Source organism: Neovison vison, chromosome 1, assembly GCF_020171115.1.
Source record: "Neovison vison isolate M4711 chromosome 1, ASM_NN_V1, whole genome shotgun sequence".
In the NCBI taxonomy this organism is placed as follows: Eukaryota; Metazoa; Chordata; class Mammalia; order Carnivora; family Mustelidae; genus Neogale; species Neogale vison.
In genome coordinates this window covers 273789148-273811012 of record NC_058091.1, presented here as the reverse complement: position 1 = coordinate 273811012, position 21865 = coordinate 273789148, and the positions used below count along the sequence as shown (strand labels likewise).

At 46.3% G+C, this 21865-nt stretch overlaps 1 protein-coding gene across 2 annotated transcripts in view; it reads right to left on the bottom strand.

Moving 5' to 3' along the window:
* Positions 1-21865, bottom strand: part of GLRA1 (glycine receptor alpha 1) — an 81546-nt gene that overhangs the window by 21683 nt on the left and 37998 nt on the right. For both annotated transcript variants that reach the window (XM_044241114.1, XM_044241115.1), the window contains exons 3-4: positions 21685-21752; positions 1241-1464 (exon numbers count right to left, since the gene is read on the bottom strand). In XM_044241114.1, coding sequence (XP_044097049.1) covers positions 1241-1464; positions 21685-21752 — 292 coding nt within the window. The remainder of the gene's footprint in view (positions 1-1240; positions 1465-21684; positions 21753-21865) is intronic.

Genomic DNA, 21865 nt, shown 5'->3' with positions numbered 1-21865 from the left:
GCTCTCAGGAGTCACCCTGAGTCCAGCCATATCTGAAGGTTAGAACAGCTATAGCCTCTCCTATGGGCCTGGATATTTAAAGCTTGTCTCCTAATGGAAACAGAAAGATTGATTCCCCCAAAAAACTGGAGGGGGAGGAGGAGTCATTTAGGGCCAGTGTCCCTTAGAAGCTCTTTGAAATAAACACATACTCATTCATTCATCAAATGAGCGCCTATTGCATGCCGGGCACTTTCGGCTCGGCCCTCAGTGGGCATCAGATGGACACTAACAGATTGGAATCTGGGCTGTGCTACTGGGTGGCTGGTGGGAACTTTGGCAAGCCACTTAAGTGTTCAGATCTTCTCTTGTCTAATCTGCAAAATGGGCATAACAGAAATATTTCATGGAATTGTTAGGAGGATTACAAATAATATATGTAAAATACGCAGCCTAGTTAGTAAATTCTCCACGAATGCTACATATTTAAGAATCTAGCACGGACATTGGTCATTTTCTCCATGACTTTGGGGAGGAAATAGGGAATTACGTGGGGAGAGTTGGCAGGAGACTCTTTTAAAGTTTGCTTCTAACCAGTATCTGTAGGATACCTCCCAGTTGGGAAGAAGATCCCAGCTTCCTAGACTCAGTGCAAAGTTTGGGGGATGGAAGGGGTTTATGGAAGGGAGGGAGCAGCCCTGGCTTGTACCTGTGAGTAGCCTAGCAGGCCCATTTTTGTTGAGGTTGCTAGGACTTTTCAGGCTTTGTGCCTTTGCTAGTGCTACTTTTTTTTTTTTTTTTAAATTGTGGTAGGAACATTTAACATGAGATCCAGCCTTTTAACAAATATTTGTGTGTACAAAATAGTATTGTCAACTCTAGGCACAATGTTGAACAGTAGCTTTCTAGAACTCACTCATCTTGAGAAACTGAACACCCCTGCTGCTGAGCACGTTCTTTAAATACTCTTTCCCTTCCTGTTTTATTGAAATGGTGGCTAAGCTCAGGGGCCCAAACTTAACCCTTCTAAGATGCTTCTTCGGTTCCCCTAGGAACCACTCACCCCTAGGACTTCGCCTGGTATGTTCTCCTTCTTGCCTGACTGTAATTTACAGAGCTGGCTCTGCACACCATGCAAAGGTGTGGGGTTGCCCAGGCCTGTGCACCCCTGGCTGGGGGTCTCCTAGCGTCTGCTCCCAGAAGGCTATGGGACCAGGTGCACTCTGAGGAGGACGGCAGAGTGAGCTTCTGTGGAACTCACCTGATGCTGTAGAGGACATTTCCATTCCGGGAGATCCTCAGCAGTTTGTTGTCAGTGGTGATCTCATGGAAGTGAGCCCCCTTCTCGTTGGCAAAGAACAGGTCAGGTTTCCAGATGGAATCCAACATGGATGGGTCCAGGTCCAGAGAGTCATCCGGGTATTCATTGTAGGCCAGCCGGGGGTCGTTCCACTGCTGCCGCAGGAAGATGTTGACCCTGTAGTCCTACAGCCAGGAGATACGGAATAGTCAGGGTTAGGCCCCGGGAGGTCCACTCTTGGAGGGCCCAGGGGCTTTCGTGCTCCCCAAAGTCCCTTTTGGAGAATTTGGAGTACGGTTGCATCTTATGTGGGTGAGACATAAAGTCTGTGCCTCAGGAAGAAAGTCAGGGGAGTCACCCCTGAAGATCCTGTCAGCACGCTATCAAGTATATTCAGCTCTGAACTGATATTATTTAATGGTATTCTTCTGAAAATTTTCAAAAATAAAGTTCCACCTGACGTAGTAAACACCTGATTTCATCCCGTTGCCATTTTGTCACATTTGCTTTGTTTTTTTGGGTAAGAGAGAGCACATCACAGATAAAGCTGAAGTCCCCCTTTTACTTTTTTATTTTATTTTATTTTTTAATAAAATTTGTCTCTACTTAACAGAGAGGGAGAGAGAGAGCACAAGTAGGCAGAGAGAGAGGGGGAAGCAGGCTCCCCACTGAGCAGGGAGCCCGATGCGGGCCTCGATCCCAGGACTCTGGGATCATGACCGGAGCTGAAGGTAGCTACTTACCCGACTGAGCCACCCAGGCGCCCCTAAAGTCCCCTTTTATTATCGAGGCTGTCAGGGCAGTAATTCCCATGCACAGTAAAGTTCAAGTGTCACTCTTCCATAGATTGACGGAGCAAAAGGAGGGGCTAAAAGCTGCTGCCTGAGCATTCATGCTGATCTGCTGAAGGGAACAATGAATTCCCAAGCAGTGAAGGAAGGCCGGGTGAATTCTGAGGAGCTCCTGCTGGTCTAGGGTTCCTACCGCTCTGTTTCAGTCCCAGCCTCTCCAACCTTCTATCACACATGGTAATTTATTTGTTTGGGGAAGATTTTCTCTTTAAAAAATTGTTTTTTTTTTCTAACGTAAGCTCTACACCCAACGTGGGGCTTGAACTCATGCCTTCAAGATCAAGAGTCAAGTGCTCTACTGACTGAGCCAGCCTGGTGCCCCTGGGGAGGATTAATAGTTTGTGGAGTCACATCTTACTGGATTCTGAACTCAGTGCTAAGTCTAATGCTTCTCGATGGGACTCTAGTGTAGTTATTCTGCTGGGGAAAAAAAAAGAAAGAAGTCACAATCAAGCCAATTAGAGAATGTTGGACTAAACCAAATGCAGCTGATTTTTTACTGTGGGACTTCTTGGAGACCTTAGTATGATAGTTACTTGTATGTATCTCCAAGAGGGGAGGTTTATTTTGAGCATTGAACTCTTGCATTTTGTGCATAATGATTGCCTTCTACTGAATATATGTTAGGAATTGCCATCCTTGTCAAAACTTCCACCCCTCCCCTCACCTTCATTTCTCTGCCGGATGGAGAAACTGAGGTCCAGAGAGTTAAGACTGATCCAGTATCACTCTGAAAGTCAGGTCAGAGCCCAAGAGTCCTGACTCCTAGCTGAGGATTTGTTCAGTTGGTCCTAGAATTGCTGAGAGAGCCTTATTCAGCAACCGACTGCAGCCTGAGAAGCAGTTATGGTACGGGTAGGTCTCCATGCCAGGAAAGTGGATCATGAAGTTAAGAAATATTTTCATGAAGAAGCGTTTTCAGTTTTGTTAGGGAGGCACTCTTAACCTGGGATCTAGGACTCTTATGATCCTGCAAGTGGAATTTGGGATTTATTTGTGTTTTCCCAGGAAGAAGAACTTGGTTGTCTGTGCTCGACTCTCAAAAGGGTCTACAGTTCCCCAAAAGATTAAACCTCAGTTCGAGTCCGACTCTGAATTCGGTCCTTCCAGGAATAATCTCCACACGGGAGCACCTGCTGGGACTTTCCCCGAAGGTGCTGGAGAAACGAGCCCCTGCTACAGTTTCTTTCCCTTTCACTCTTGATCTGTCATCAGCAGGGATGGACTAATACAAAAGACCCTCCTCGCCACCCTTACCCTCACCCCTGCCGGGTCCCCCCACAGTACAGGTCTCATCCTGTTTGCCTCGGGAAATATCAATAGCTTCGTAAAGTGTTCCAAGGTATTTTATAGGATTTTCTATAATTTAATTGAAGCCTCTCCCTCCAGCCCCATAGACAATGACATTTGATCTCATAATCTCATGTCTTATAAATCCCGTGGTGGAGGGAGAACTGTAGGCCACACCTGGATGTTGATACTTTGTTTTTCCCGCTGACAGTAATGGGCAGCTCCCAATCTGGCTGCCTCTGATCTGGAAATTAGAAATAGCCTCACTTTCTCTCTTGAATTTTATGTGGAGTGTGTGTGTGTGCACATGTGTGCACACGTGTGTATGCTTGTGTGAGAGTGCACAGGGCAAATCACGTCAGAGGAAACAGACAGTGAGTGGTGGTGCAGGAAAAGCCTCCAGTCCCCAAACCCCAGCTTCACTTTGAGGTTCTTGCCAGTGACATGTGAGTCCTGTTTATGCGGCTGGAAGAGAAGGAAGTGGCATTTCTTAAAATGGTCTGTTAGGCACCAGGCGCTGTTCTAGATGCTGTCACACACACTCAGTCTTCACAAAACCCCTGCAAGCTGGACACTCAACTTCTCGTGGTGAGGGAAAGAGCACCAAGGTTTGGAAACATTGTGAAACTTGTCCAGGGCCCAGGGCTAGTAAGTGGCGGAGCTGGGCTCTGAAGGCATGTCAGCCCCAACCGCTGTCCCATCCCACAGGGGCAGATAGCCAGCTGCAAGTGGGGGACGCTCCTCTCCCCTCCTCACTACCTCTGTGGATTCTGCCTGCTCAGCATAAGCACTGTCTCCTGTAGGAGTGTCGATGCCCCCAGGCTTCCATGGGCTCTTCCTTTTCTGATCTCCTAGCAAAACAGAATCACTGGAAACATGGCATTTAGCACTGTGAGTGTCTTGTCTTCTCTACTTGACCAACAACAGTTTGAGAGGCTGAATCTGACCTTACTTTTCTTCTGCACCATCTCACCCACCTGCCCAGTCAGTGCACCTGAGACCTACCCAATGCCAGAGGGAGGAGGAGGCAAAGCCAGAAAAAGTTTGAGCAGGAAGAGCTTTCCTCATTTTAGAGTGGAGAGTCTCAGACCCAGAGAGAGAATGTGACTTCTGAGGTCACATAGCGATTCAGTAAAGGACCTACGATTGGAACCTGAATTTGCTTCTCTGGTGTTTAAAGTAATTAGGATAGATGGTCTCTAAGAGCCCTTCCAAATCAAATAGCTAATTGCTACTAGTTTAATTTTTTCTGGCAACATTTAACTGAGCAGCTACTGAGTACTAGGCACTGTTCTAGGTACTGGAGAATCTGCCAAGAGCAAGAAAGACATATTCTTGCAGCCACAGAGCCCAAGTGTGATGTTGACATGACATAGGGATAAGGGCTCCCATAGGATTAAGTACAGGGTGCCAGGGAGGTGTAGAAGACAGGCCCTCCCGCTAGACTAGGGGCTGGTTGTCAGGGAAGGCTCCAGAAGAAGTGATATTTAAGATGAGACCAAATAAGTTTGAGCCAAGAGAACAAGCCCTCTGGGGCAGTAGGAGCCGCATACTGGGAAGCCTAGAGGCACAGGAAGGCATGGCCCACTGGAAAGGAGCACAGGGAGATGAGTAAGGCAAGGGTGCATGCACAGCCTTGGGCCTTGCCAATTGTCCTAAGGAATTTGGGCTTCATCCTGACACTCCTGTGGAGCCTTTGAAGAATTTTAATGAGGAGAGGGCATTATTACATTTGCATTTGATGACTGATGTTTAAAAAATATTTTTTCTGATTATAAAAGTAAATGCATGTTGATGGTAAAAATGAGGAAGGCACATCCCTTGAAAGGAGAAAAACAAAATTAAAGTCGTAGGGTCTTGTGATGAAATGGCTAATGAAAAGCCAGATCAGGAGACCAGGAGAATGTACCCAGTGTCCTCAGGCAGCTTGGCTCCTCCTCCCAGCAGCCCCCTGCTCCGCCCCACAGCAGCTGCTGCCCAAACAAGCTGTTGCGTCGATTTTCTCCTCTCGGGTTGGGAAATAGCAGTAGGAAATGCAGTTTGGAGGCAGTCGATGTAATTGGTGTAATAGGCTGAAAGCTAAAAGCTGTTTTGCTTACTTGGCCCTATAATCACACTGGTCAGTGTTCCATACACTGAGGGGCCTGGTTCAAGTTCAAGGGCTAGAGGAGCAACAGACAAGTTATGTACCCAAGAACCTCAAGTTCCGGTGGTGGGCTTCCAGGTCTCAAGCTGTTAAGGGTGGCCCATCTAAGTCTGCCGTGGGTGGGATTTCCAGAGCTCTTGCTCCGTCGTCTTTAGCACCAACTCACCCATCCTCACTGTGAGAGTCCCTGATGGTCTGCTTTCTGGTATCTGGGCAACCGCCTTGCTTCTAAGACCGAGGTAGAGCATTAATCCCTTCATTCACTCTTTCTGTCATTCAATAAACATTTATTGGCCACTTCCTGTGTGGGATGTATCCCCCCGCCCCCACTCCCCTTACCCCACTGCCTCTCCCATTGTGTCTAATTTCCAGTTCTAACCTTTTCCAGTAAACTCCTCTAAACTTGGTACTGGGGGAAAAGAGGAAGCATGAAGGGTTTTAGTAGGAAAGAGCCTGCATACTAAAGCCTGCACCTTTAGTAGGAAAGGTGTGGTGGTGAGAAGGGGATGTGTCGTTACCATTGCAGTCAGAGCCAAGGGACAGCGCCCAAGCCCTGGACAAAGATCCAGATTCTTAGCTCTCAAGGGGTATCTCTTCTCTAAAGCCATTTCTGCTCTATAAACATGTATTAAGCCTAGAATGGGGAGGATGGCAGCATATGGTCTTGCTTTCTGCCCTCGGCGGTTCAAATTATCTGGCAGGTGAGGCAAGATACAGGCACAAGTATCTCCCATACAAAACTGACAGTGACAGAGGTCCGAGGGGTTCTAAAAAATTGCTATTAGATGTTGCTCTCGAGCCACTGAGATAGTTTCCAGCCAGGTTGGATGAATCTGGAAAAGCTTCCAGAGAGAAGGTAACACTGGAAATAGCCCCTTTCAGTTTTCTCCGTCCTACTGAAGTTAACATCTCTAGGTCTGTGTTGCTCTGAGATGGGAAATCTATCTAATTTTGGCTGGAAAGGAGGCCAGGGGTGTGTGAGGAGGAAGTCCAGAGCTGAGGAGTCAGGCTTAGAGCAGGACGGGACTTGAGGCCTGGGATGGGGCGTCCTCCTCATCCCAGTATTTGGACGAGGCTGGATACGGTTGCAGGTGAAAGGAATCTCGTGTAGAAGGAACAGCACAAGCAACCGCTTGGAGGTAGCGCCCTTCAGACCATTCAGTTTATCTCAACCACTGGCTGTATAAGTAATAAAAGGTCCCCCTTACTGAGGACCTTCTATGTTCTAGGCATTGTGCTAAGCCTGCCACACATTTTGTCTCATTTTATCTTTAAAACAATCCTAGAACGTAGGTATTTTCAACCTAAGCTATAGACAAAGATTCAGAGAGGTTAAGCAATTTGTCCAAAATACACAGTAATCAGTCAGGTTGGAATCTGGATGCGGTTTGTTGGATTATACAAGTTCATGCTCGCAACGACTCCGCTCTGACATGGCTGGAAAATGGATCGGTTTGAGCCTGTGGTGTCCTTAACTGCCAAAGCAAGGGGTCTGGATTGTGCTGTAGAGTCTACCGAGCACCACTGGGGTCTTAAGCAGTGAGCACTCTCTCCGTTTGACTTCGGAAAGGTCAGTTTGGCAGGAAAGACCAGAAGTCTTGGAAGTGAGAGAGTCAGGCACAGGGAGACCTGTTTTGAGGCATTTGAGGCAGTCCCCTCAGGGCTAGCAGAGCTGACAGCAGGAACGGAGAGTGGGGTAGGTCAGAGAATCGTCACCTCTGTATTTAAGTAATTAAATACTAATTTAATTTAATTTAATCTCTATTAGTATTTAAGTAATTAAATACTAATTAAATACAGTGAGAAGGAGCCCTTGGAGAATTCTGTCTCAACTTTCACATTTTACACACGGTCCAGAGAGGGAGATGGACTCTCCCTGGGCCACACGGCAATTCAGCAACTAAGGTGGGACTTGCATACAGACATCTTGACCCCATCCCACTTCTCCTATCTGCACACCTTTGAGGGCAGGAGAAGGAGAACCAAGTTGAAGGTGCCATCGAGCTGGTCCTGCCCTCCTTGGAGAAGCTCAGATGTGAACTTGGCTCTGACAGGATTTGGGATTAGCCCGAGCGCCGGACCATTCTGCTGAAAGCCAGCGACCAGGGCCTCAGAGGAGAGGATGCCCAGGCTTGGTTTATGAGCTGCTGCTTCCTCTCCCCACCTGCTGCCCTTCTTCCCTCAGACGTCTGAGATGCACTGTGGAGCTGAAGTCATAGCCTTTGTGAGACAAGCCAGGCCCAGCTCTCCCCAGGTCTGTGAGAGTGAGGACCTGGCTCACTGGTGCCTGCGGAGTTTCCTAAATCCTCACCAAGTGCCAGGTCCTGTGCTAAGAGCTGTAGTGAACTCTCCAAATTCTCACAGTGATGCTATTTTACAGATAAACTGAGGCCTGGGGATATCAAGGACTTTGTGTCAAGTTAGTGACAGAGCCAAAGCTTGAACGCATGACTGGCTGACTCCAAAATCTGCTTTTTTTAAAAAAAAAATTTGACAGAGATTGAGAGAGAGAGAGAGAGGGAGAGAGGGAGAGAGACCACAAGCAAGGGAACCGACAGGCAGAGGAAGAGGGAGAAACAGACTGCCCACCAAGCAGGGAGCCCGATGCTGGGCTTGATTCCAGGACCCTGGGATCATGACCCGAACTGAAAGCAGCGGATTAACCAACCGAACCACCCAGGCACCTCTCCAAAGTCTGCTTTTAAGTAGTACACAGCATTGGCTTCTTTTATTAACAATGCATTATATTTTGTTGCTGCTTATTACTTTTCAAAGCACCCTCACGGTAATTTTGTTCTATGACGTTTGGCATGAAGGGAAGATTCTTCCTCCCACTGGACAGAAGAGGAAATTAAATCCCTGAGATTTCAAGTTCCCACCATTAGTTACTGGTAGATGCAGAATTGATAACAACAGTGCAAATAATACTAATATTTAAGATTGAGACTTTGCCATAGGTAAGGAATGATGCCAAGAGCATGATGTGTGTTATCTTCATAATAGTCCCGTGTGTAGGTTTGATTATTACAGTTAGATAATTATTACAGTTAGATAATACATTTTACAGTTAGGTAAATCAAGGCACACAGAGGCGAAAGTACCGTTTCTGATATCACACAGCGAGTAAGTGCCGAAGCTGTCATTCAGACCCGAGACATTCACTTTAGAGCCCACGTACTTAAGTCCTAGACTACGCTGCCCAGGATCTCCTAGAATTGCCCCAAGTGAGAGTTACATGACCCCTTAATGCCATTGGATACCGCCTCTGGCTGCAGTGATGCAGCCGTGGGTTTGTGGATACCCGCAATTATCAGGAAGTATTATGAAGGGCAGCAGACACAAAGCTTCTGCCCATGTCCAGCAGTCCACTAGTGCTCCTACCTCAGTCCTGATCTGACCCTTGAATATGACCCATCCTCTGCTCTGCACGCAAATCCAGTGCTGGCAGACTCCCCAGATCCCGACCCACTGACTCCTTGGCTCCAGATGCTGGCTCTGTGGCTTGAACCTCTCCCAAGTCACCACCCTGCCTGGTGCATTCTCATTCAGATCTCATGCATCCAGAGATACATTTGCTGTAGAGAACTGTAGATGGTTTGGACCAGTGGAGCTGAGCATCTTTGTTTGTCTTTAGGGGATCCCTAAAACACAGCGTGAGTTTAATAATTATATAAAAATGCTAATAGCAGCTACTTTTATTGGAAGTCTAGCATTTGCTAGAACTTTATGTGCATTGTATCTCTAAACCTTTCATCAACCTAGCACATTGGGTATTATTATCCTCATTTTACAGGGGAGGAAACTGAAATCTGGAGGGGTCAAATAGAGGTGAAATGTCAGGCCCAACCTCCCATCATTAGTAGGAGCTAGAGCAGGGATGTGAATCCAGGACTGTGTGGCTGCCAATTTCATGTTCTTTTCACAACTGCATGCTGCTGCTCTCCTTCTAAAACCGAATTCCTATGTGATGGTGAAAGAGATATAGGAGACATAGTATACTGGGACCCCACAGAGCCCATGTGACAGGTCCGTCCATGCATCTCCTTAGATCCAGTAGCAGGTGGAGAACACTGGACTGGTATGTTAAACAGTGAGGTGGCTTCATAACTGGTTGCCAAAGGGTGCAGATTAGGAGTGGATGTTAAGCTGGCAAGAGGGAAGAGGACAGTGTTGGCAGCACCGGGTGCAGTGGTGAGACACACCGCTCACACATTTGGAAATATGGAAATCAGGCTGCGCTGTGTGGGTTAAACTCACAGTAGAGAAGAATTTCCAGTAGAGGAGTTTAGCAAGGCCTAGCATCGGTCACAATGCCCTACGTGTAATCCTGATGATTTAGAACAGGACTATCCTTGTGATTTAATAACTGGAACCCTAATTTACTATACTGTATCTCATTTAGAGAACTCTTTTTTTCCCCCAAGATTTTATTTATTTATTTGACAGACAGAGATCACAAGTAGGCAGAGAGGCAGGCAGAGAGAGGGAAGTGGAAGCAGGCTCCCCGCTGAGCAGAGAGCCCGATGCAGGGCTCGATCCCAAGACCCTGAGATCATGACCTGAGCTGAAGGCAGAGGCTTAACCCACCGAACCACCAAGGTGCCCCTAGAGAGCTCTTTTATAAACAGGGTTATATTCATTCAGTGGTATGGGAAAGGGTATTTTGAGGAGCAGGAATTTGGCAATTGGTGATCTAGCATCATCGGTGGGGGGAGGGAGGGGGGAACACCATATTTTCATTCCTACAGAGAGGACTTCTGTGTGGTGAGGCAGGGAGCCTTTCTTAGATCTCTTTCCGGCCTGAATGAAATATCCCTAAAGACGATCTGTCTTCTTTTCCTTCAGTTGCAGGTGTGTCTAATGTGAGTCCTGATTGGTGTCTCCGATATTCAGAGAGTGGCGAGGGAGTGCTTTCATGGAGGACATGAACATTCTTATTACTCGCATGGAAAACCCCATTGTAAATTCAATAACGTGGCAGTCTTATTTACCCACTTCAGTCCTCTGTGGATTTGATTGTCATGAGTCAGCCTTTCTGAATCCAAAGATAGAGAGCCAACTCCAAGCTGTCATAAATCCCCGTTGTGAAGCCTCCCTCGGTGGGGTGCCAGGAGAGAGACATCCAGCCCCGTTTTCTGTCTGTAACAGACTCTAATGGGATTTCTGAGCCTTCTCTCCTTGGCCTCCTTTTAGTGTTCATTTTACCAAGGCTTCGTGGGGTGTTGAGCTGTATCTAATTGGATGACATTTAATAGACTTTCTCTTGGATCCCCCAAACCCAAGAGTATAAAAAAAATGACCTCGCATTAGCCGTGTAGGAAGACCAAAAGTGTAATGGAAAACAACAACAACAACAAGGATCTCATCTAAAATAGTAACCACCCTCACAAAATATCCACCAATAAACCTAGCAGGAAATATGTGATTCGTAGATATTTAGGAAAACCCCTCAAAACTCTAAAACCTTACCAAAAGGCATAAAGGAGTGCCTAGATAAATGGAGAGACATACCATGTTTATATAATATTGTAAAGATGTCAATTAATTCCAAATTAATCTATAAACTCAATGCAATCCCAATAAAAACCTGAGGCGATTTTTATCGCCTCAACACGCTGATTTGGCAGGGAAAATGGGCTGGAAACACCAGGAATACCTCAGAAGAACAACAGAGAACTCTTTCTACCAGACACAGAAATATAACGTTAAGCCATAGTAATTAAAATAGGGTGGTACTGATGCAGAAACAGACAAAGAGCAACAGGACAACACACTGAGACTGGAAACAGACCTAGGAGTATATGGGGATTTAGTTTATGAGATGGAGAGCATCTCACAGTGGAGAAATATCATTTAAGAATAATAATGGAACAATTGCTGTCTAATTGGAGAAAAATAGAGTTGAGCCACCACCAAACATATTACAGAAAAATGAAACCCACTGTATTAAGGAGGCCCATGTAAAAAGGGAAACCTGTACTATTATTGATAATGCCCAGCAAGCAAAGAATAGGCAAAGATGCTCAAATGTACTCGGGGGTCTGGAGTGAAAATGCAAAAATGACAATGAGGCACCATTAAAAAAAATCCCCTTTGGGAAAATCAACAGGCTTGATAATATCTTGGGTTAGCAAGGGTAAAGAGAGACAATGCTGCTGGGGGCACAGTGAATTAGAAGCTTCTTTGGAAGTGCGCTGGGCCATGCGTCTGTCAAAATCACAAAAAGTTGCATGTCCTTTGATGAAATCATCTGCTTCTGGAACATATCCTGAGGAAACATGCAGAGTTATGTCCGAGAATATTCTTTGTGTCGTTTGTAATAGTAAAAAGCTGCATAATCATAAAAGGTCCATCAGGAAAAGAACATTTAAAAAATTTTTATTTGTTTATTTGAGAGAGACAGAGCACAAGCAGGGGGAGCAGCAGAGGCAGAGGGAGAAGCAGACTTCCCACTGAGCAGGGAGCCCAGTGTGGGGCTGGATCCCAGGACCCCTGGGACCATGACCTGAGACGAAGGCAGATTCTTAAGGACTGAGCCACCCAGGCATCCCGAGAAGAGTGGTTTAATACCAAAGAATGATGGTCTGTCCTGAGCATGGGATTTTTTTTTTTAAAGATTTATTTGTTTGTTTGAGAGAGAGAGAGAGAGAATGCAGGGGGAGGGGCAGAGGATGAGAGAGAATGTGAAGCAGACTGCCCCTGCACAGGGAACCTGATGTGACTCAGAGCTCCACCTCACGACCCTGAGATCATGACCAGACACAAAATCAAGAGTCGTGCACTTAACTGGCTGAGTCACCCAGAAGCCCCATGGAGCATGGGATTTTGCAGACAGGCCATAAAGCTTGGAAACAGACTTAAAGTACTTGTCATATCTGGCATGTGGAAATAATAAACCACCTCTTATATTCCAAGCTGGTGTTGTGCAGAGAGCGAAGAATGAGTTAGACCCAGATGTAGTGACAGGCAGAGAGTCCAAGGCACGGTGGAAAGGGAAAGAACACAGACCTATTTACACAGCGGTTGTGCATATGTATGTAAGTGTTTGTGCGATCGAGTAAGGCAGTAGGACAGACATGATTTGTCTGTCTGTGGTGCTGAACTTGGGATAGGGCAGTGGGAGTAAGAGCAGAGTAGGAAGCGGGGGCATTCCTGTTTTCTTTCTCTCTCTTTTCTTTTTTTATTGGACATCTACAAAAGCTTGTTTTCACCTGCTACTTGTGTACTTAAAAGAATGTTCCAAAGTCTGTCTGTAGCACAGTGTGAGTCAACACTGAGACATGGCTACCTAATGGGGAATGTCTTTGGAGTGGCCAGCACAGGAATGATTTTGGGAGTCTGAGAGGGTTCCCTGGGGTGGCCTTGGGGAGGCAGGGATTGAGGGAAAGACCAAGGGAATGAGATTCCTGGCCTCTCTCTGCTTCATCCAGAACGGCCTCGTTTTGTTTTCTTTAATCAGTTTGTCAAAGTGCTACATAAGATTTAGCATAAAGCTGAACAGAGCTGCTGTTAAAAGCAATGCTCTGAAGCCCACTAACCCAGAACTGGAATGGCAGTGACCTCACCTTGCTCCACTCTGAGCACTCCTGGGGGCTGCGGTTCATTTTTTGGCCTTTCATCTCAAGATGGAAGTCAATGGCCCTGGATGTACTCGGCGAGCCCCATGATGGTAAAGGGTCTGGGCACCAGGGGGGATGGTTGAAGAGGCCAGGTGTGGACAGAAGGCAAGAGGACTGACCTCAGTTATTGGAAGGGCTGTCAGGTGAATATGTTGGTTCTCTATGGCTCTAGGAGCAGAATGAAAGCCATTGGTAAATGGAGATTTCCGGTCCAAAGGTGGAATGGGCTGCCTTGAGAGGTAGAGAGCTCTCTGTTTCTGGAGGTATACAAGCAGAAAGTACTTGGCCACAGTGTTTGTGGCAGAGATTCTGGCAACAGATGGCCATTCAACTAGAGGACCTGCAAGGTTAATTCCTCCCCAGTACTGATTGAGCTCCTATGGTTCAGGCAATGTGTTGGGCACTGGATCTATGAGGACGATTGAGAGAGATAGGAACCGTCTTCCAATAAAAAAGCAAACAAGACAACCAATAAGTGAATGTTTACATTTGAGATGTTGCTTCAAGGAATATAGTGATGTGATAGTGCCCACAAGGGGTAATTATTTTTAGCTGGAGAGTCAGGGACAAGCGCTCTGAAGAGATAGCTTAGCCCTGCAGGATGGGAAGGAACCATTCATACAGAGATCTCCCTGGGCGGAGGGAACACACAGCACAGAGGAAGAGAAGCTGCCATGGGCTTGAAGCAGGAGAACCCTGTGATCGGATTTAGGGCTTCAAAAGATCCCTCTGGCCACTATGGGAAGCAATAGTGGACAGGACAAGGCGAGGCATGGAGGCCAGGTAGGAGGTCGTTTTAGTCAGGTAGGAGAAAGATGATGTCACCTAGAGCTGACAGCCCCAGAGTTGGAAAAAAGCAGATAGATTTAGTTTTATCTTCCATGGTTCGATGTATCTGCTTCATTCAATCCACTGACCCCAGAAGTAGGTTGGCCTTGTAAAGTACTGCTTCCCAAACAATATATTAACATTTAGGGTTGGGCTAAAGGGTATTTAATCTCTTATGTAGTAGCTCTCTTTGTGTATCTTGAAGTCTTACTTGGGAATATCCAAAGAGAAGGATGAACAAGGTCTTGTTGTGATATAAATTCTGGTAGAATTGCACAAATAGATTAACCAGCCTCAATGTAGAAGACCAGGATGAGGTCATGTCCTCCCATGGCCCACTGTCCCCTTGGCTCTGCTGCACAGGTGGGCCAGGCCAAGAGCAAGGCTTCAGAAGTTAGGCACCAGGAGATAGTAACTGGCAAGGACATTATCGGCTGGAAAGGCTTGGGTGAATTAAGCCCTTCTGGGCTTCAGTTTCCTCATCTATAACATGGGATTGTTGGAGTACATGGAATAATCCCCATAATTTGCTAAGCACAGATACCTGATTTTCAATAAAGTGGTCCATAAATGACAAACACTACCACCTCACCTTCTCTTCACAGCCAAGCTTTTTGGAAGAATTATCTTCCAACTCTCTTTGCTTCAGTATGTCTTCTGCTTTCTCTGTGCCCCCAATGTTACATTCCCTAATTTCAAACACACTCCCCTTCCCTCAGCCCCTGCTGCCAAACCCATTAGATCCTATTGTCTTTTTGTACTTGAATTTCGCCCCCTTTAGCACTGTTGAACACATACTGGTTTCTTAAAACCCTCTCACCATTGGGTCATTCCATGACATCATTCTCTGCTGGAAGGTGTTTTTTTTTTTTTAAGATTTTATTTATTTATTTATTTGACAGAGAGAGATGACAAGTAGGCAGAGGCAGGCAGAGAGAGAGAGGAGGAAGCAGGCTCCCTGCTGAGCAGAGAGCCTGATGTGGGACTCGATTCCAGGACCCTGAGATCATGACCTGAGCTGAAGGCAGCGGCTTAACCCACTGAGCCACCCAGGCGCCCTCTGCTGGAAGGTTTTAACATGGAGGGTACCATGATCAGATTTCCATTTTAGAAAAATGACTCAAAGTCATATAACAGCACTGTCATGGCACCCAGCACATAAGAATGAATGCATGGAGTTAAGTGTTGGCCAATATTGCTCAGGGTTGTCATGATTTGCAATGTCCCATAGCGTTCTGTGCAAACCTCTGTGACCGCTCTTATCACACTGTGTAGTCACCTTTGGTTTTGTTGTTTGCCGTCTCCAAGAGAGAAAGCAGATACCTACTATTCCCATTTACTTCTGGGATCTTTCTTGAGGCATGGCCACATGACTTCCTCTAGAGAGTGAGTTCTGAGCAGAAGCAGTCAATGTCACTTCCGGGAGGAAAGCAACATGTGAAATCACATGTTGATACAGAGATGCAGTGCTCAGCCAGGACATTGAGGACAGTAGTGTTGGAGCATCCCCTGGATCTGTAGCAGACTTGAGATGACTGATAAATCAATCTTTGTTGTTTTAAGACTTTGAGATTTAGTGGGTTGTCTGTAGTAGAAGGAAAGCCTAGACTAACATGAATAAAACAGAACTCTATCCCTAGAGCTTAATGCCATGTTCAGCACATATAGGACCTTAATAAATAGAGGTGAAAAGCATCAATGAATAAATAGGGAACAGCAGGGAAAAAACCCAAGAAGGCATCTCCTTAGGCTTGTGTATTGGAGTCCTTGGCTGGTTGGTTCAGTAGTTAAACAACCCTTTACCTTTCTGTAGCATTCATGAAGGGCTTTCATACCAATTACTCGTGTGTTCTACACACATTCTTGGAGCCAGATACCTAGTGGGGACCAAGTCTCAGTAGCATGAAGTGGAGGCAGAGTTAGAACTAAGCTCCTAGTCTCTTAATTCCTGGGCCAGAACTTTGTTCATTGCTCCTTAATACTTAGAAATGAGGCTGAACTTGTGGACTATAGCTATATAGGCTGCTGCCAATCACTGGGGGTCCGGCACACAGTGTATCTGTCTCTAAGCCACGTCAGCCCAAGACTTGGCAAGAGAGGCCAGAGCACGTGTCCTAATAATGGACACACTGGGATTCATGCCCAAAGGATGTCAATATACACACACACGCACGCACACACACACGCATACACTCTGTCTCTCTCACATTTGTTTACACATAAATTCCAACTTTCGGTGAGTCCCCACACGTGCACACTCCCATGTGCTCCTGCACACATGCACACACGTATTTGTACCCACATACTGATACACACTTAAAAACTCTCACTTATTCAAATGTAACCATATGTCCACACATTCACATGCATGTGCATACACACACATACAAGTGTGCTCACCCAAATGCTGATCAGTATACTGAAATACATGCTCATCTACTCACAAGCCCCTGCATATAATTACAGAGCTGAAGATAAGAACTTCCTGTACATTCACTTTTAAGTACTTTTATGTATTCTTGCAAATATGCACACAGAAACATGCAACCCACACTTATTACTTGTGCACTTACAACCACAGGAGCAAACATCCCTATGTTCATACTGTACTTGGTCATACACATGTCTTGTTGAGGTTACCTATTTCAGTATCTTTTGTTTTGTTTTGTTTTTTAAAGATTTTCTTTATTTATTTGACAGATGGAGATCACAGAGAAGCAGGCAGAGAGAGGGGAGAAAGCAGGCTCCCTGCTGAGCAGAGAGCCCGATGCGGGGCTCGATCCCAAGACCCTGGGATCATGACCTGAGCCGAAGGCAGAGTCTTTAACCCACTGAGCCACCCAGGTGCCCCCCTATTTCAGTATCTTTAAGCCAGCACGCACTATGCCCATGCCTAGGTCCATACACATTCGCACAAGTGCATAGTCCCACAGTTTACACCTGTGTAAGTACTACACAGACACATAGATTCTGCAGTCTGAGCACTTAAGACACACTTCCATGTGTCCTGACAAGCTGGATGGATCCCCCTGGGTTCCAGCTCCAGATCTTTCTCTTATAGCCTGCCAAGGGAGCTGCTCTAGTTCAGGCACCCCCTTCCTTCTCTCTTTTCCATTCCTGTTCCAACCCTGCACTCATTTTCTGCCTCGCCTCAATGAAAGTCCCTAGAAAGGTCAGATGAAGGTCTGGCAGCTCCAGCGTTCCCCTCGTCAGGAATGGGTAGAGATCCCCGTTGCTTTTCTGGCTGCCTCTCTCTGCGCTCAGGTCTGTTAGCTCTGGTAAATAAAGCCAGGCCCTGGGAAGCAGACAGTTGGGCCTGGGGACTCCAGCTGTTTATAGAGCTGCTCTGCACTCCTGCTGCTCTGGGAGAACAAATACTGCCTGGAAAGTTTCTGCCACATGGGCCCAGGGGGCACCACCAGCTTTTTGCATGGTCGGCGAGGCCAGGTCCTAGGCTGGGAGTCTATTCAGTGAAGTTCTCCTTCATCTCTGATTTCCTTATGATAAAAGGAAACAAGCAAGGCCTGGGGAATTCCAAACATCCAGGAATGATATATTTATATTTGGCTCAGGAGAAGATGGGCTTTGGGGGGAGATCAGATCTGAATTCAAATTCTACCTCTGCCACTGATGAGCTGTGTGACTTTATGCAAGTAAGTTAACCTTTCTGAGCCTCTGCTTACTTATCTGTAAAATGGAGATAATATGTCATGCTTCATGAAGGTTGCCATGAGCTCTGAATGAGATGACACAGGCAGGAGGGCTCTGCTCACTGCCTGGCCTGCAGTAGCATTTAAGGCGTGGTTGCGGCTCCTGTCTTGTTCTCCAAGCATATTCTGAGTGACAAGGAAAGAGGCTCGAACGGGAAAATGGTCCAAACGTTTGGTCGGTGGGATCTAGGTGAGAAAGAAGCTGAGCGGGGGAGGGGAAGCCTTGGCCGCACGAACAGCATTCGACCTGGATTTCTGTCACACTTGTACCATGGTTCGTGACCTTGCTCAAGTGATGTCCCCACTCCAGCGGTCAGATTCCTTCTCTGTAAAATGAAGGACTACCTTCGACAATTTCTTAAGGCTTTTTTCTAGTTCTGAGATACTAGGTTATGTTCTTTTGAAATTATCTGCAAAGTAAATGAAATGCATATAGATAACTAAGGGCCCAGTGGGGAGGAAAATGATAGTATCGTGGAATGTATGAGCCGAACATGGTTAACTCCTATTCTGGATTAACATTATTAAGAGGGAGAAAACTATGTCACCAGTGGACCACTCCCAAGGAGGCAGGTCATTGCCAAGTCTTCATTCTTTGTCTGTGGATTTGGTTTCTCCCCTGCAGGGGGCCATGTCCCCCCAGGCTTCCCTTGTGGGCTAGCTCCAGTTTTAGTGTGTACGATTTTCCCCTGAGGCGTGCTGAGCCTGGCACCAGGTGAGGTTGGATTTCCACGTTTGTGATGCTTAGGTGGTTGCTTAAGCCTGCTGTGCGGCTCTGTGGTCCCTCGATTTCCTGAGTCTTTGAGCTTTGATGGGACTCAGTGTGGTGCACAGGGAACACCTTTTGTGGGTCAGGAGAACTGGGTCTTTAGCCCCTGCTGGTGTGTCCGTGTCTGCTTCCTCAGCTGCACACTGGGCGACAGAGTGTCGACTATGTCTACTGTGTACAGAGTGCTTGGAAGACCGAGGGGTTAGTGCAGGCATCAGATGAGAGAGTGGGTGTGGAATGTGTTGAAAATTGTAAGTGCTATTTAATAATTATGGCTGATATCCACTGTGCTTGTACTTTGCGTCAAGCACTATGCTTGGCATTTTCTATGCTTTGTTTCCTAATCCTCACAATAGGTCATAAGGGGGAGGCTACTGGTACCCCACTCTGCAGATGAGGAGGCTGACTCAGGCTACCCTGTCCAGGGTCATGGGGCTGAACCTCAAGTTTTGTCTGGCCACGGAAGATTGTGTCTGAATTGCTATGCTGTCTCTAGAGAGAGCAAAAGGCACCAGGACTGAAGTCTGGAAAGGTAGACAGAAGGGGGAGGGGAAATGGAAGGTCAAGGTCCTATGCTGATCAGCGATAGCTTTGGGGGCTCCATTGTCATCATCATCAACGTTATCATGGGAAACATTAAGAGCACTGAAAAAAAGCATTTACTGTGATAAAAACTTTCTTGTACATAATTTCTACCCATGATACCTTGATGAAGTCAGTATGTTAGTCATCACTGGGATTTTACGAGGCTTAAAGACATGAAGCAAGTCAGCTCCTCATACACAGTGAGTGAGGTCGGGTCTGTATGATGCCAGAGCCGGGCTTGTAACCCCCACACAAGATAAGGGCAAAACTGCTGTTCTTTTAGGAGGAACCTGTGTCTAGGAAATTGATCTCTGTGCAGCCATTGTAGGGAAACAAGTTGGAGAGTAGGTGTCCTCCAAGAACCAAATTCTTTACAGAGCTGGGAGATCCCTGACTTGATCTGATGATTATTTACCGTTCCAGAAGAAGAGTGGAAGTGTCAACAGTCACCACACAGAGCATATGAATAATGTGCTTCTGATTTGGGAGGGATAAGAAGAAAAGCATTAGGAGCTCTCAAGACATGCATTTGAAGTGTGGGAAAACTTGGCTTCTTGACCAGGATACCAATGAAAGGCAGCCATGTTTGTTCCTAGTCAATAGGTGGGATCATCTCCATTTGGAGATAATAGGCCTATTAAATTTTAGGGAGTTTGATCAGTTGTCCTTTGGATGCAGTCAGGGTCGACTTGACCCTATCAAGACAGGCCTCTTTGCAAAAGGACAGATTTTGGACCATTTGCCCCATGACCTAGAGAGCTCAGTGATTTTTGCCAGTCTGGGATTGAAAGATTAGATCTAATCTCCATAAACGTTTAGGACCAAATAATTGTGTGAATCAACAGACCCTACTTGATGTTTGGTTTATTTATCTTAAAAAGTCACCGAGCACATGTTATTAAATCACTGTGCCAGCTGCTGAGGTTGCCACAGGAAATGAGACAAGATTGCACCCCAGCACTAAGTTACATGGTAGCGAGAGCGGGGATGAATAAGCAGACCATTAACTGTGTTCCATGGTACTTACCAAGTGGTAAGTGCTACTACAGATACTGTTAAATGTGTCAGGAGAATGGGTGGAAAGAACTCATTGTAGCCTTGGGTCAAGAATGCAGGTGAGCTCACATATGTACACAGGTGTGAAAGTATGCCAGCTGCTTCTGCTTCCAACTTAGAGGAGAATAGGAAGGAGTCAGTAGGGGAAGGAGGGCTGGTGTGGTGCTCTAGGCAGAGTCCTCCATGGCATCAGCACAGAGACATGCCTGACTGGAGAACTCTAGGCCTTTCCATTATCCAGAAGAGGATGTGAGAGAGAAGAAGTGAGGCAGGGCAGAATCACCGAGGGCCTTCTAAGATTTGCAAAGGAATTGGGGCTTAATGAAAGTGACGGGGAGACACCAGGGAGGCGCTGAACAGGACAGTGGTGTGGTTGGATCTGTATATCAGGAAGACCAATGTGTGAGAAAGAGGGCTCGGAGAGGGGCCGGATGAGATTTAAGACTCTTTTGCAGTAACGTGAGCAAGTCCCAAGGAAGCCTGAACTTGACTAGGGGTAGTGGGATGTCCAGGAATGGGTGGATGTCCAGAAATGGACTTCCTGGCAGTAACATCTGTCTTGGGGACAGTAACAAGGACTTGGTGATTGGCTGCCTGCTCTCACTTGGCTCATAAAGCGATGACTTTAGGCAGCTCTAATTACTTTCTCACAAGTTCGATCACTCTTTTCAAAACCAGTACAATTGATTTTTTGTAGTTCCTTTGTTTTCAAGGATTGGGAAAAGATTTTAAAGTAGTAAAGTATTTATAATCACAAATGCAATATTTGCTCCTTGCAGAAACTCAAAAAATAGGGAAAGAATGAAAGAAGAAAATTAAAAATTATCTGTAAGTCTGCAGTCCAGGGATAATTGCTATTAATGCTTTTGTATTTTTCCCTTCTGGTCTTTTTTTCCAGTATAGTGATTTATTTTAAACTTTTTATAGTGAGAATGTTGAAATACACACAAAAGCATAGAGAGGACTCGAATCAACCCAATAGACCCACTGAGGCTTCTAGAAGCAGTCTTCCGCTCTTGCACAGTTGAATTATAAACTTACAAGTAGCTCTTTGCATTTTCTTTTGACCATTTTTAAAAAAAGATTTTATTAATTTATTTGTCAGAGAGAGAGAGCATAAGCAAAGGGAGCAGCAGGCAGAGGGAGAAGCAGACTCCCCGCTGAGCAGGGAGCCTGATGTGAGAGTCCATCCCAGGACCCTGAGATCATGACCTGAGCCGAAGGCAGACACTTAACCGACTGAGCCACCCAGCGTCCCAACATTTTCTTTTCATATAAAACTTCAGCCTGTTGCCTTAATTTTATGTCTGTGGTCCTGGGTGTTTTGCGTGCACTAGCCCTGCTGGCTCTTTGGCCGTTTGCGGATGAATGTCTTTACCCAGAACACTGAATAAGACAGTAACAATACCCAAGTCACACGGTACGCACTGGAGATCTGAAAAAAATACCAGATTTCCTACCTCCTCAGGGGAGCCCAGTGCAGAGGGGACATACTTCTGGGAGTGAGACGTCCCCAGCAGGAAATAGCAGCCTGTATTTTGACTCACTCACCATAGTTGTCTCTGCAATGGAACCGAAGCTGTTGATGAAAATGTTGCAGCTCACATTCACCGGGGGACCTGCCAATCAAAAGAGATTTCCTGCTTAGCTCCACGACCAGGAAGAAACCCACAGGACAGGACCCTTCTTGGAACACTGACTTCAGGGATGGCTCCCTCTTGGTGGAGGAGAC